We start from the raw sequence: 14,739 nt of genomic DNA, 5'->3' as shown, positions 1-14,739 counted from the left end.
TATCGACGTTCGCTCACATTGCGCTCCAAGAATTCAAGGGCCGGCGTTACTATGTCCTGACGCCGGCCCTAGAGCGTGACGTGCGTGAACATCAAAGGGGGGGCCTCCATGTCCATTTTGCTTGGGGCCCCCAAATTCCTTCAAACGGCCTTGCATACCAAAGTGACATAATAAGGAAAAAAGTATATGCATGAAGTGAGATAAAATAATGCTGCCCTTAAGGACCCAGGGCGTACTTGTACGCCCGTAGGAATTCTGGTCCCTGCCGGACGGGGACCGGACCAGGATGCCTGCTGAAATTGTTCAGCAGGCACCTCGTGCAAACCACTAGTGGGTGGGTCCTGAGACCCTGGCGATTTGCGGCGATTCTGGGCTGATTGGGTCTCTTGTGACCTGATCAGCCAAAAAATAGGGATGATCGGATCTGTCAGAGACATCTCCGATCATCCTAAAGGATAGGAGCGAGGTGACAGGGGTGAAACCTCCTCCTATCCCCTGCGTTTAGCCGCTCAGGATTGACCGGCAAATTGCAGGGCGGGTGCAGGGGGTGAAAGTTCATTTCCCCCTCTCTGCCAGCCCTTAGAAGTCAGGGCAGAGTGGGGGAAGATGGCGGCGGCGACTGCGGAGACCGTAGATGTGTGGGGACCGGTGGCAGATACCTGGAGGACATGCGGGGACCGGTGGCAGAAAGGAGGCGCAGGCAAGTGGATGCGGCGGCGATGTCAGAGGCAGCAGTGAAGATCGCTGTAAAGTGATCTTCACTGCTGCTTCTAGGAGTTTCAAAACTACAACTCCCAGCATGCCCAGACAGCCTTTGGCTGTCCGGGCATTCTGGGAGTTGTAGTTTTGCAACATCTTGAGGTCCACAGTTTGGACACCACTGTGCAGTGGTCTCCAATATGTACCCTTCCAGATGTTGCAAAACTACAACTCTCAGCATGCCCCGACAGTCCAGGCATGCTGGGAGTTGTAGTTCTGTAACATCTGGCCATTTAGATGTTGCAGAACTACAACTCCCAGCATGCCTGGACAGTGTCTGCATGCTGGAAGGTATAGTTTTGCAACATCTGGAAGAACACAGTTTGGAGACCACTGTACAGTGGTCTCCAAACTGTAGCCCTCCAGATGTTGCAAAACTTCAACTCCAAGAATGCCAAGACTGGATCTCAGGCACGGAGCAGTCATTCGGAGATCGGACACGCAGGAGGCAGGTAGGGATCCTCCTGCTGTCCTGCAAGCTGTTCGCGACGCCGCCATTTCACCGTGGCGGTCCCGAACAGCCCGACTGAGCTGCCGCGATACTTTCAGTTTCACTTCAGATGCGGCGGTCACTTTCGGTTTCACTTTGATCGCCATGTCTGAAGGGTTAATACCGGGCATTACCGCGATTGGTGATGTCCGGTATTAGCCGCGGGCCGCAGCCATTGATGGGCTCCAGGAGCCGGCGCAGGACATAAATATACGTCCTGCGTCGTTAAGGGGACGTTCACACATATTATGTATGCTGAAGATTTTCTGCCAGTAAGTCAATGATAAAATCTGCAGCATTTACTATAATGTGCCTGAAAACCACATCAAGTTTTTGGGCTGACCACAGATCCTCTTTAAGGGTGCGTTCACATGTGCGTATTTTTGCTGCAGATATGCTGCAGATTTTGCTGCCCCTCTGCTGTATTTTCTGCTGAAGCAAATCTGCAGCAGAAAATACGCACGTGTGAACGTACCCTAAGGGTGCGTTCACACGGGCGTACTTGTCCGGATCCGCTGACAAAGGCCCCTAAAGTGCTGCCCTCTTTGTGCCTGTTAATAGCGGCAATCTGCCGCTACCAGCAGACACACTGTGAAGTGCGAGTCGCAGTGTATCCGCACATCCCGCACATCGCGGCCGCTCCCCCGGCTCCCTGAGCTACACAGAGCAGCCCCGATGTGTGCGAGTACACTGCAGGGTAACTCGCACATCGCAGTGTGTCTGCTGGTAGCGGCGGATTGTCGCTATTAGTAGGCACAAAGAGGGCAGCACTTTAGGGGCCTTTGTCAGCGGATCCGCTGACAAATACACCCGTATGAATGCACCTTTAGGGTACGTTCACACGTCTTGATCTTCTGCGAGTTTAGCTATGGTAGAAAATCTGCAGCAGATTCTGTTGAGGGAAAAAGAAAACTTTCAGAAGAATCTCTATGTAAAATTACTCTTACGGTGCGTTCACACGCTAGTAGCTAGCAGCGAGTTTCCCGCTGCGATAAACACGCTGTGAGTTACGCTACCATTGATCTAAATGGGTCCGCGGACAGTCCGCAAATTGGACACTATTGCGGACTGTCTGTGGACCCATTCAAATCAATGGTAGTGTAACTCACAGCAGATTTCCCACAGTGTGAAATCCGCTTCTAGTAATAGCGTGTGAATGTACCCTTAAGCTGGATTCCACTTGACGGTTGTTGGAAAACTGCAACTGCAGTTTTTGAGTCGAAGTCAGAAGTGGATCACGTGGGAAGAAGTATAAGCCCCTCCTACATATTCTTTATTCCTTTAACCCCTTAAGGACCAGGCCATTTTACACCTTAGGACCAGAGCGTTTTTGCACATCTGACCACTGTCACTTTAAGCATTAATAACTCTAAGATGCTTTTACCGAATATTCTGATTCTGAGTTTTTTCGTGACATATTCTTCTTTATTTTGGTGGTAAATTTTTGGCGTTACTTGCATCCTTTTTTGTGAAAAATTCCTAAATTTCATGAAAATTTTGATAATTTAGCATTTTTCTAACTTTGAAGCTCTCTGCTTGTAAGGAAAATGGATATTCCAAATAAATTTTATTTTTATTCACAAATACAATATGTCCACTTTATGTTGGCATCATAAAATGGACATATTATTACTATTTTAAAAAATTAGAGGGCTTCAAAGTAGAGCAGCAATTTTCAAAAATGTCATGAAATTTGCAAAATCTGAAGGGACAGATGTTACAGAACTACAACTCCCAGCATGCCTGGGCAGTCTAGGCATGCTGAGAGTTGTAGTTTGGCAACACCTGGAGGGCTACAGTTTGGGCACCACTGTAACAGTGGTCCCCAAACTGTGACCCTCCAGATGTTGCAAAACTACAACTCCCAGCATGCCCAGACAGCCTTTGGCTGTCTGGGCATGCTGGGAGTTGCAGTTTGGCCTTCCTAGTGGTTGCCACAGTAAAAATCACTTTACTTTCAGTTTCATTTCTCCCCCTCACCGTCGATTCCCTACCTGAGCCGGGATCTCAGGTGAATATCTGCGATGATTGCCGGGCCCCACAAGTCTTATCCCCCCGTTCTGCCTGACATCCAGGGGTGGGCAGAACAGGGGATTTCCATGGCAACCCACCGTCCTGCTCTGCCATTGGTCAGAATCAGTTCTGACCAATGGCAGGGGATGGGAGGAGATCGCAGCATTGCGACCTCACTCCTACCCTGCAGGATGCTGGGGCCTGTCACTGACAGGTCCGAGCATCCCTATTTTCCGGGTGATCGGGTCACCAGAGACCCGATCAGCCCAGAATAGGAGAAAATCGCATGTCTGAATTGACATGCGATTTTCTGCGATCGACGACTTGCGGGGGTCCCGGGACCCCCCTAGGAATTTGCACAGCATGCCTGCTGAACGATTTCAGCAGGCATGCCGTTCCGATCTCTGCTCGGCGCGCGGCAGGGACCGGAAAACGCCATGACGTCCCAGGACGTCATTGGTCCTTTAAGTGGTTAAATACACTGAAGTATTTGGTCCAAAAACTGCAGTGTGATAGCAGACTTGGTTATCCCAATATGTAAAGGCGTCTCCATGGGACTAGATATGTAATGGGGGTCCGGCCGCTGGGACAACCAGTAATCAAAGGACGCCAAATGTCTTCCAGGTGAACGGAGAAGCAACACGCATGCTCAACCTTTCATTGTTAGAGATATAGAGCATTGCAGAGTTCAACGTTGGACTGTATAAGGGCAGTACTGGCGGTACAGCCTTCTGGGGCCTGGGCCAAATACATTTCCTTTTAATCTATTTCATGATCTAGCATAATTTGGAGATATTTAAATGAAACTTGGTACACATTACTTACATGTCAACCAAAAATATAGTAGCGTTAAATCCCTTACCCACCCCTTTATGAGAGGGATGAGGTTTTTTTGTCTGAAGTCCCTTGCAAGTCCCATACATCTCCTAATCACATTACTCTCTGGCTGCAGAGATTGCCCGGGACTTTTAAACATCCTGCCGACTGTTAGGCAGGCAGATAATAGTTAGTGCAAGGGACAAGATATGAGGTTGGGATGTAAGGAGATGGGATGTGAGATGGGGATATGAGGTTGAGAACTTCATTCCTGCTTTTTCCTCTCCCACAAGATTTAGGTAGGAAGACCAGGAAACGCTGGGTACTCGGTAGTTAAACATATAAAGTGGCCCTGCTGGCTCTGCCCCATTTCCCTGTACTGTCTAGGGACTCAGATAATTCAGCAGTATGGGGAGCAAAAATTTCTGCTGCCACTCCCTCAGAGGGCATATGACCCCTGTTCTCCGGGGGACCCAGAGGTCACATCTAAAACTGATTAGTTAGCCCCTACAGCTGCAAATAGGAGATGACCCATAGTGTTCACACAGTGCATTTAATTAGCGGTACCTTCAAATTTTTTTAAATTGCTGTAAAAAAATAGGACGCACCGGCGTATAAGACGCACCCAATTTATAGGTGCAAAATCTAAAAAAATATTTTGAACCCAATAGTGGTCTTCAACCTGCGGACCTCCAGATGTTGCAAAACTACAACTCCCAGCATGCCCGGACAGCCGTTGGCTGTCCGGGCATGCTGGGAGTTGTAGTTTTGCAACATCTGGAGGTCCGCAGATTCAAGACCACTGCATAGGAGGTAATACTCACGTGTCCCCGCCGCTCCGGACCCGTCACCGCTGCCCTGGATGTCGCTCCATCGCTGTCGCCGTGTCCCCGTCGCACCGGAACGTCTCTGCTGCCGGCCGGGTATCCTCGCTCTCCGTCGCCGCCATCACGTTGTTAAGCATGCCGACGCACGTACGCGACGACGTGATGACGAGGAAGGAGAGCGCCGGCCATACAGGGGATCATATTAAGGCAGTGTTTCTCAAGCGCAGTCCTCAAGACCCACCAACAGGTCATGTTTTCTGGATTTCCTTAGTCTTTCACAGGTTATATAATTCTAGTCAGTGCATCAGGTATCTCCACAGTTATATCACCAGTGAAAAAGACTAAGGAAATCCTGAAAACATGACCTGCCAGGAAGGGGGGGTCTTCAGGACCATGCTTGAGAAACACTGTATTAAAATCAGTAGTATAGTCAAAATTATCTTCATCCCATTGTGCCTGGGCTGCAAAAAATAAAAAAAGGAAAACCATTAACTCACCTTCCTCCGTTCCCCCATAGCGCCGCTACAGCTGTTCAGTCCTCCGGTCCGGTCTTCTTCCTGCTTCCGTGTGCACGGATTGTCACACTGCAGAGCGCAGTGTCATGTGAGGGGAGCAGGCAGGGAGAAGGCAGGGCCGGGCTCCCTACATGACATTTCCCTCAGCCTATCACCGGCTGAGGCGGGACATCGCTGTTGCCGGCGATAGGCTGAGCGCAGTGTGCCGATCTGTGCACACGGAAGCAGGAAGAAGACCGTACCGGAGGACTGAACAGCTGTAGCGGCACTGTGGGGAACGGAGGAAGGTGAGTAATTTTTTTTTTTTTTTGCAGCCCCGGCACAACGGGATAAAGATAATATTGACTATACTACTACTTTAACCGGTTGCCAACTAAGGACGAGCCGGCCCGTCCTGAGACAGCAACCGTTGTATGACGCGGGCTCCTGACTCGAGCCAGTTTCATACCTGCCATCCCCCAGCTGATTTCCGTAGCTGGGGGCCGGGTTAATAGCCGACATGCGGAGATTGCCACAGCCAGCTATTTACCCTTTAGATCTCCGCTGACAAAGTTGACAGCGGCATCGTAAGGGACATTTAAACGCTTCCTGGTGGTCCAGTGGGGTGGATCCCCCCCCCCCCCGCAGTGCGATTGGCTTTATCAATCGAGTGCAGAGCGCACAGATCAATGTGGTGCTATGAAACCACATTGATCTGTAGGAGGAATCTAATGATTCCTCCTAAAAGTCTCCTAAGGGGACTAAGGCTAGATTCACACTACGGAATCTCTGTGCAGAATTTCTGTCCGACTTAGACGGCGGCACTAGGACCGCACAGACTGTATTGCCGTCCCCATAGACGGCAATGCATTTCTGGGTAGATCTTTTGAAAAAAAAATCCAAAGTCCAAAATAGCGTATTTTTGGTCACTTTAACCCCTTAAGGACTCAGCCCATTTTGGCCTTCAGGACTCAGACAATTAAATTTTTACGTTTTCATTTTTTCCTCCTCGCCTTCTAAAAATCATAACTCTTTTATATTTTCATCCACAGACTAGTATGAGGGCTTGTTTTTTGCGCGACCAGTTGTCCTTTGTAATGACATCACTCATTATATCATAAAATGTATGGCGCAACCAAAAAACACTATTTTTGTGGGGAAATTAAAACGAAAAACGCAATTTTGCTAATTTTGGAAGGTTTTGTTTTCACGCCGTACAATTTATGGTAAAAATGACATGTGTTCTTTATTCTGAGGGTCAATACGATTAAAATGATACCCATTATTACATACTTTTATATTATTGTTGCGCTTAAAAAAAATCAAAAAAACTTTTTAACCAAATTTGTACGTTTATAATCCCTTTATTTTGATGACCTCTAACTTTTTTATTTTTCCGTATAAGCGGCGGTATGGGGGCTAATTTTTTGCGCCATGATCTGTACTTTTTTTTTGATACCACATTTGCATATAAAAAACTTTTAATACATTTTTTTTATAATTTTTTTTAAATAAAATGTATTAAAAAAGTAGGAATTTTGGACTTTTTTTATTTTTTTTCGTTCACGCCGTTCACCGTACGGGATCATTAACATTTTATTTTAATAGTTCGGACATTTACGCACGCGGCGATACCAAATATGTCTATAAAAAATGTTTTTTACGCTTTTTGGGGGTAAAATAGGAAAAAACGGACGTTTTACTTTTTTATTGGGGGAGGGGATTTTTCACTTTTTTTTTACTTTTACATTTTTTTTTACACTTGAATAGTCCCCATAGGGGACTATTCATAGCAATACCATGATTGCTAATACTGATCTGTTCTATGTATAGGACATAGAACAGATCAGTATTATCGGTCATCTCCTGCTCTGGTCTGCTCGATCACAGACCAGAGCAGGAGACGCCGGGAGCCGCACGGAGGAAGGAGAGGGGACCTCCGTGCGGCGTTATGAATGATCGGATCCCCGCAGCAGCGCTGCGGGCGATCCGATCGTTCATTTAAATGGCGAACTGCCGCAGATGCCGGGATCTGTATTGATCCCGGCACCTGAGGGGTTAATGGCGGACGCCCGCGAGATCGCGGGCGTCGGCCATTGCCGGCGGGTCCCTGGCTGCGATCAGCAGCCGGGATCAGCCGCGCATGACACGGGCATCGCTCCGATGCCCGCGGTTATGCATAGGACGTAAATGTACGTCCTGGTGCGTTAAGTACCACCTCACCAGGACATTTACGTTTACGTCCTGCGTCCTTAAGGGGTTAAATATCATGAAAAAATGAATAAAAACCGATCAAAAAGTCCGATCAATACAAAAATTGTACACTTAAAAACTTCAGAACACGGCGCAAAAAATGAGCCCTCATTCCACCCCGAACATGTAAAAATAAAAAAGTTATAGGGGTCAGAAGATGACAATTTTAAACGTATACATTTTCCTGCATGTAGTTATGATTTTTTTCCAGAAGTACGACAAAATCAAACCTATATAAGTAGGGTATCATTTTAATCGTATGGACCTACAGAATAATGATAAGGTGTCATCTTTACAAAAAAAAAATGTACTGTGTAGAAACGGAAACCGCTTACAAAATTGTGTTTTTCTTCAATTTTGTTGCAATTATTATTTTTTTTCTGGTTTCGCTGTAGATTTTTAGGTAAAATGACTGACGTCATTACAAAGTAGAATTGGTGGTGCAAAAAATAAGCAATCATATGGATTTTTAGGTGTAAAATTGAAAGGGTTCTGATTTTTAAGGCTCATTCAGACAGCTGTAATTTAGCATTTGTTTATCGCCAGACACTCTGTCCCGGTCCCCCTGAGAGAGGGTAGCGGGGATTGAGTGAGTAGGAGCGGGCTGTAGAGCAGAAAACTGTGTCCCTGTACGGCGGGTCATAGTCCATTACAGAACACAGCTTTTTCACTACGTCGGTGTGAGGTGGAAATTTGCGCCCCGTGCGTAAGCACGGGGCGCAAATTTCCACCTCACACCGGCGCATAGTATTAGCCCCGCCTACAGAGTTACATGCACGTTCAACGGATCCCCGCCCCTTACGTGCCGGAAGTAGGCGTGGTGTCACTCTGCGCGGGCCTTCCTTGTGGCGTCGTCACACGTTCTTATCGTTACTTTGTGTTTTGCGGTTGATCGCTGTTCGTCCCGTAGTGGCCCTTTATCGTGATCGCGGTTTATTTTAGCGGGCATCGACTGCGAGGCGTTCTTTGGTAGGTATGGGCCTGTGTGTGTGTGGAGCCTTGTAACCGACAGCTCCTGGGAACTGCGTACTGTGTGAATGGCGGCCAGCTGTGACGTAGCGGTTGTGTTCTCTACACCACGTTCTTGGCGGGAGCGTCTCATTACAATGGGCGCGTGTTATGTATGAGTCCGCAGCGGTACCGCACTAGTGTATTCAGGCGCTGACCATGACGTCATCCCTTGTGCAGTACTAACTATACTACAGCTGTGCCTCCCCCAACTGCTGCAACAACTACAACCCCTAGCGTTTCCTTGCAGATTAACAAGGCATGCTGGGGGTTGTAGTTCTTGCACACATTAGTTTAGAAACGTAAGAAGCATGTAAGTCCTGAGGGGAGGAGACACTTATCGTAAGGTTCTTTGTTACTATGGGCAACAGAAGGACCCTTACTTTTCAAAACAGTGTCTCCAGGTGCTGCAAAACTACAACTCCCAGCATGCCCGTATAGTTGCTGGCTGTTCAGGCATGCTGGGTGTTGTAGTTTTGCAACAGCTGGAGGCACCCTGGTTGGGTAACACTGTTAAAGACAATTGGGGAGATTTATCAAAACCAGTCCAGAGGAAAAGCTGCTGAGTTGCCCCTAGCAACCAATCGGATCGCTTCTTTCATTTTTGAAAAGGCCTGTGGAAAATGAAAGAAGCAATCTGATTGGTTGCTATGGGCAACTCAGCAACTTTTCCTCTGGACAGGTTTTGATAAATTTCCCCAATGAGTGCTGGCTGTACATGCCTCTTCATTCTCAGGATTAGTGGGGTCCCAGCAGTCAGACCCCCATCGATCAGAATGTTATCCCCTATCTTGTGGATGAGGGCTAAGTATTTGAGATGGGGCCGCCCCTATAAGGGTGCAGATAACTTAATGTATATTTTCCAAGAATTATTACACTCCCTGACAAAAACGGGCAGATCTTTTTATTAGATTTTTTATTTTTTTCCCCCTTCCATTCACACGGGCGAGTATGAGCTGCAGTGGGATACCCAAAACCAGCAGATTACCTTCTCTTCAATGGCGTCTGTTCAGCAGACTTGGCTGCAGATTTTCATCAGCAGAAAACCTGCTGCAAGTTTAAGCTGCATTAGGTTGTCTGCTGCTGCTTAAACTCACTTATGTGAATGTACCCTAACGGGACGTTCAGACGAGCGTATTTTACGCTGTCGATCCGCCGCTGAAGGACCTCTACAGGGTGACTCAGATGTGCCTGCTCGGAACGGCAATCCGCCACTATATGCAGACACACTACGATGTGCGAGTCGTCGTGCGCATGCGCAGTATACTCGCACACAGTGGCTGCTCTCATCGTAGCTCAGGGAGCTGCTGCGATGTGCGTGAGTACACTGCGCATGCGCAGTTACTTGCATATTGCTGTTCCGATCAGGCACATTGGAGGCACCCAGTAGGGTCTGCAGCATAAAATACACTGTGGATCTGAACGTACCCTTAGGCTTGATTCACATTTTTAGCCAGAGTGATACTGATGCACACCAAAAACCTGCTAGAAACCCGCCCGTGTGAATGTACCATTAGGGTAGGGTCACATGTGCCACATTTTCTGCAGCTTATTTTGCTACTCATTGACTATAATGGGTAGGAAAATACACGACAGCAGAATACGGCATGTGTGACCCTACCCTTTAAAAACAAAAATGTTTGCCTTATTTTTAATAGTTTGTTTTACTAGTTTTTGCAGCCATTTACAGCTCAAATAAAATGTGTGAACATAGCCTCACAGGTAAGGGTTAGCTTTACTTAAAATCTTAAGAATGACTGTACACATTAGAGACATGTCAGCATTACCAGCTGACCATCTAATGTGTATGTGGGCGTCCTGACTCTTAGGCCCCTTTCACACTACAAAATTACTCAGTTTTAAAGATCCGTACCAAGTTCCGTCTGAAAATCGGCTGTAAAACGACAGTTACAAAATCCTATACGGCCGTTAGAAAATCCCATTATAGTCTGAGATTTTTCTAATAGCTGTTTTAACCCGTTATAGCCCATTATTAATAACGGCCGTTATTTTGTGACGGAAGATAGTAATGGGAGAAATAGTGCATGCATAGGATGGGATTTTGTAACTGCCGTCTTCAGCTGATTTTCAGATGGAACTTCGTACGGATCTTTAAAACGGAGTAATTTTGTAGTGTGAAACAAGCCTTAAGAGACATCTTGTATGTGAAAAACTTTTTCCATATGCGCAGGATTGGGGATACGTTTTAGATTGCAGAGGTGTCTAACCGCTGGACCCCCTGCCGCAATCTCCTGTATGGAGCCCCAGCTCTCCCCCCCCCCCCATTCACACATGGTGGATTTGGGGGTGTGATGGCCAATTTATGGATGATTGCAAGCTCCATTTAGTTGAATAGGGCAGACTCAATAAAAAATAAGTCTGGAGTAAATTTTTAACTATATAAGGGTTGGTTCGCACTACGTTTGTAGTGTACGGTTGCTGGGTCTGGTTGGGAGGGGCGAAAACCGTCCGCTCCCGGATCCAGCCCGAACCCCATTCATTTCAATGAGCCGACCGGAGTCAAACGCTGACTCCGGTTGTCTCATTTTTTTCCCCGTATACCACGGTTTTTGGTCCGGTCAGAAAACCGTATACAGGGAAAATTGAGACAACCGGAGTCGGCGTTTGACTCCGGTCGGCTCATTGAAATGAATGGGGTTCGGGCTGGAGCCGGCTGGGATACGGGAGCGGACGGTTTTCGCCCCTCCCAACCGGATCCAGCAACCGTACACTACAAACGTAGTGTGAACCAATGCTAACAGGAACAATTCTATGAGGCTGGGTTCACATATTCTGGCAATCCAGAACCATGCCAGATGCAACAAGCTGGATCTAACGTCCCATCCCTTACCCCAGCTCCAGATTATGGACCCTCCAATGTAGTTTCATGCAACACTTTTTCATCCGGTGCCTTCCCACTGGATGAATGAGAAGAAGCCCTAAACAATCTTTTTTTGTCTGCTTATTTCCACATTATTATATATTGGCAATGCTAGGTAACAACTAGGTAATAAACATTCTTGACCAGATACATTTCCCAACCGATGGAAACCCATTTAGTATGAAGATAGATGGACTTGATCTGTTCTACATTGGTTTTCAGAATGATCTGTTTTCTGGTTTTACTTTATAAATATATAGATCACTGTTATACCTGAAATGTTGCTGAATGTATTGTTCTCTCTTACAGCTTTTACGCAGAGCGCTTTGCCGGGTGCACCCTACATACTAAGGCGCAGCGATAAGTGTTGGCTATTTAAAAACAAAAAGTACAAAAAGCACTGCTATAACAATGCCCAACAGGGAGAATTACGCAAATGGCAGCGGTAGTGGCAGTGAGGAAGCGGCTTCGGTTGTGGATTTTGTGTGCCGTGACTTTCTGCGCAACGTATGCAGGCGAGGGAAGCGCTGCCGCTTTAAGCATCCAGACACCAGTGACGTTTCTGATCTTGGAGTGCAAAAGAATGAGTTTGTCTTCTGTCACGATTTTCAGAACAAGCAATGCGTTCGCATCAATTGCAGATTTATCCACGGCACAAAGGAGGATGAAGAGCATTACAAGAAAACAGGGGAGTTACCTGCTCGCTTGCGACACAAAGTGGCGGCCGGTCTTGGCTTGTCTCCCACTGACTTGGCTAGTAAAGATGAGATTCCCATCTGTCGGGATTTCCTGAAAGGTGACTGCCAGCGTGGGGACAGGTGCAAGTTTCGCCATTTGCAAAGAGATTTTGATTATCAATATGAATACTCATGTGATATAAGAGGAGGGGTCCTCAACCAGGGCCTTAATTCTGGAGGCCTGCCTGCCACCACGCCACGCTCCTTTGAGCCTTACGGAGGACATGATGGGATTTTAGAAACTGATTATTCATCCTCCTATCGCTATGGTGATCGCTTTGATGATCCTGTAATGAAAAGACGACGCGTGGCATATGATGGGTACTATAGTGCGTCTCCTGTCGAATACCGTATGCTGGAAGAAGAAAACGTCATGCTTAGGAGGCGCATTGAGGAGCTGAAAAAGCAAGTTTCTGTTCTGGCAGCGACCAACGAAGTTCTACTTGACCAAAATGCTCAGTTTCGCAGTCAAGCCAAGGTGGTAACACTTAGCACCTTGAGCACCACAGCTCCAACCAGTGAACAGGCAGTGGGCACAGTGACTAACTATAATCATGGCATTGCGCAAACCCACACCACTTTAAGCAGCCAGGCATTGCAGCCCCGACCAGTCACACAGCAGGAACTGGTGGCCTCCACTGGCGCACAGGCTCCAACACAGAACAACGCAGCCCCTCAATTAAACCCTGAAATTACTCCCCTCTCTGCTGCGCTGGCGCAAACCATTGCCCAAGGCATGGCTCCTCCGCCCGTCTCCATGGCACCCGTGGCGGTGTCTGTTGCTCCAGTGGCTGTTTCTATGGCCCAGCCTCTTCCTGGCATCACCATGACCCATGCCACTACACCTATGGTAACCTATCCCATTGCTTCACAAAGCATGCGCATAACAGCCATGCCACACTAATCTGTCTTTGTCTAAACCCTTTTTGATGTCTAGCAGCCTTGCAGCATTTTGCCAAGGTAATGGGCGCCATCAGTGTAGTGCATTATGCTGGTGGGGGGGAGATAAAATGCATCATAGTGCATTAGATTTGTATCGGGGAATGTGTATCTGTGTACAAAGGATTAGTTTGAGGTTTTATAAAGGTGGGTTTCTGTTATGTATATAAATTTGTTATTGATTTTTTTTTTTTAAAAGAATTTCCAATGTTTTATGTTCACAGTACATGATCGAAATATTTCCTAAGGAGAACCTGCTTTACTAAAGTACAAAGCCTGTGCCCATCTGCCGATGTTGCCTCCAATAGATTTGGCACCGTCTATGTGAAGAAACTTAATAATCATAAAATTTTCAAGGTCCCTGTGTTTCTCCCCCCCCTTTAAAGGGAACATGTCAGTAGTTTTTAACCTATATAACCAGCGGCAATATTCAATGTATGAAAATATCACCATTACTGGATGTCCACATTGCCATCCTTAAATGTTAAGAAATTAACTTTCCTAATTGTAATTTGGGCGCTCCCTTGGCAAGTAATCGGTGTCCAGTTTTGTAATCATGCCTGTTGGGGGTGTGATTGACAGCACAGGCACGCCGCCGATCTCGGCAAACTATTGCCGAAATTTTGGGTGCGTGCCCAGTAGCGGCAGTCCTCACTGTGCCGAGGCTGCCGCTACTTACTTTATTTATTATGGTAATAAAGTGTTGCCAGAAGTGTCTGGCAGTGGGTTGTCTCCATTTTTTTTTCTTTCTTTTTATACTTTGAAATAGTCATGCACGCTTGGCAAAGTGTGCACGATGGTAGGGACTTTGGGGCTGTCAGCTATATTATGTGCTTTTGTCAAATTTAATTTTTTTTTGATTCCATGACTGCTTATAGTGGCTGCCCCGTCTTTTCATTGTCTAACCAAAAAAGGTATAGTTCAGAGATTTAACTAGGTTTGGATGCTTAGAGATCCTCAGATAATTGGGTAAAAATTGGAATATATGGCTCCCCAAAGAAAGAATTGTTGGAAGCTATATAATGATTTCTGTACAATTTTTCTGTGATCTGGTCTGTGTCCATTGGTTATTATTGTGATCTCTTTTGCATGGTGAATGGCAGCATATCATTTCAGTTCTATTCATGTTTCTGTGATGTAGAAAATAAAATGATCTTGTGTGTAGAGTTCTTGTGAAGCATATAAAGTCCTTAATAAACCTCCTTCCTTGTTTAAGCTGTTTTTTACTTTAAATTTGCACAATTTTTGGGGAGGTTTCTCAAAACCTCTGTAAAGGGAGAGTGGTGCAGTTGACCACAGCAACTAATCAGATTGATGCTTGTTGGTTTTTATTTCTCCCCCCCCCCCCCCCCCCCCCCAAAAAAAAAAAATTTGTTGCTATGGACAACTGCACCACTCTTCCTCTACACATTTTGATAAATAATTTGTTCCTTTGTGTCAGTGTTTTCCAACCAGTGTGCCTCCAGCTGTTGCAAAACTACAACTTCCAGCATGCTGGGTGTTGTAGTTTTGCAACAGCTGC

General features: G+C 46.5%; 1 protein-coding gene across 1 annotated transcript; it reads left to right on the top strand.

Moving 5' to 3' along the window:
• The first annotated feature begins 8,452 nt into the window (after positions 1-8,452).
• Positions 8,453-13,409, top strand: ZC3H10 (zinc finger CCCH-type containing 10). The gene is made up of 2 exons (XM_056562315.1): positions 8,453-8,621; positions 11,851-13,409. The coding sequence occupies exon 2, from the start codon at positions 11,953-11,955 to the stop codon at positions 13,180-13,182; it is 1,230 nt and encodes a 409-aa protein (XP_056418290.1). The 5' UTR covers positions 8,453-8,621; positions 11,851-11,952; the 3' UTR covers positions 13,183-13,409.
• Positions 13,410-14,739: the final 1,330 nt, after the last annotated feature.

The sequence above is a fragment of the Hyla sarda genome, chromosome 2 (assembly GCF_029499605.1).
Source record: "Hyla sarda isolate aHylSar1 chromosome 2, aHylSar1.hap1, whole genome shotgun sequence".
In the NCBI taxonomy this organism is placed as follows: Eukaryota; Metazoa; Chordata; class Amphibia; order Anura; family Hylidae; genus Hyla; species Hyla sarda.
The sequence above is the reverse complement of the archived record's forward strand: the minus strand, read 5'-3'. Positions and strand labels throughout refer to the sequence as shown.

Excerpts from the sequence above, each read along its gene's own strand:
- ZC3H10 (XM_056562315.1), top strand. The coding sequence starts at position 11,953 with ATGCCCAACAGGGAGAATTACGCAAATGGCAGCGGTAGTGGCAGTGAG.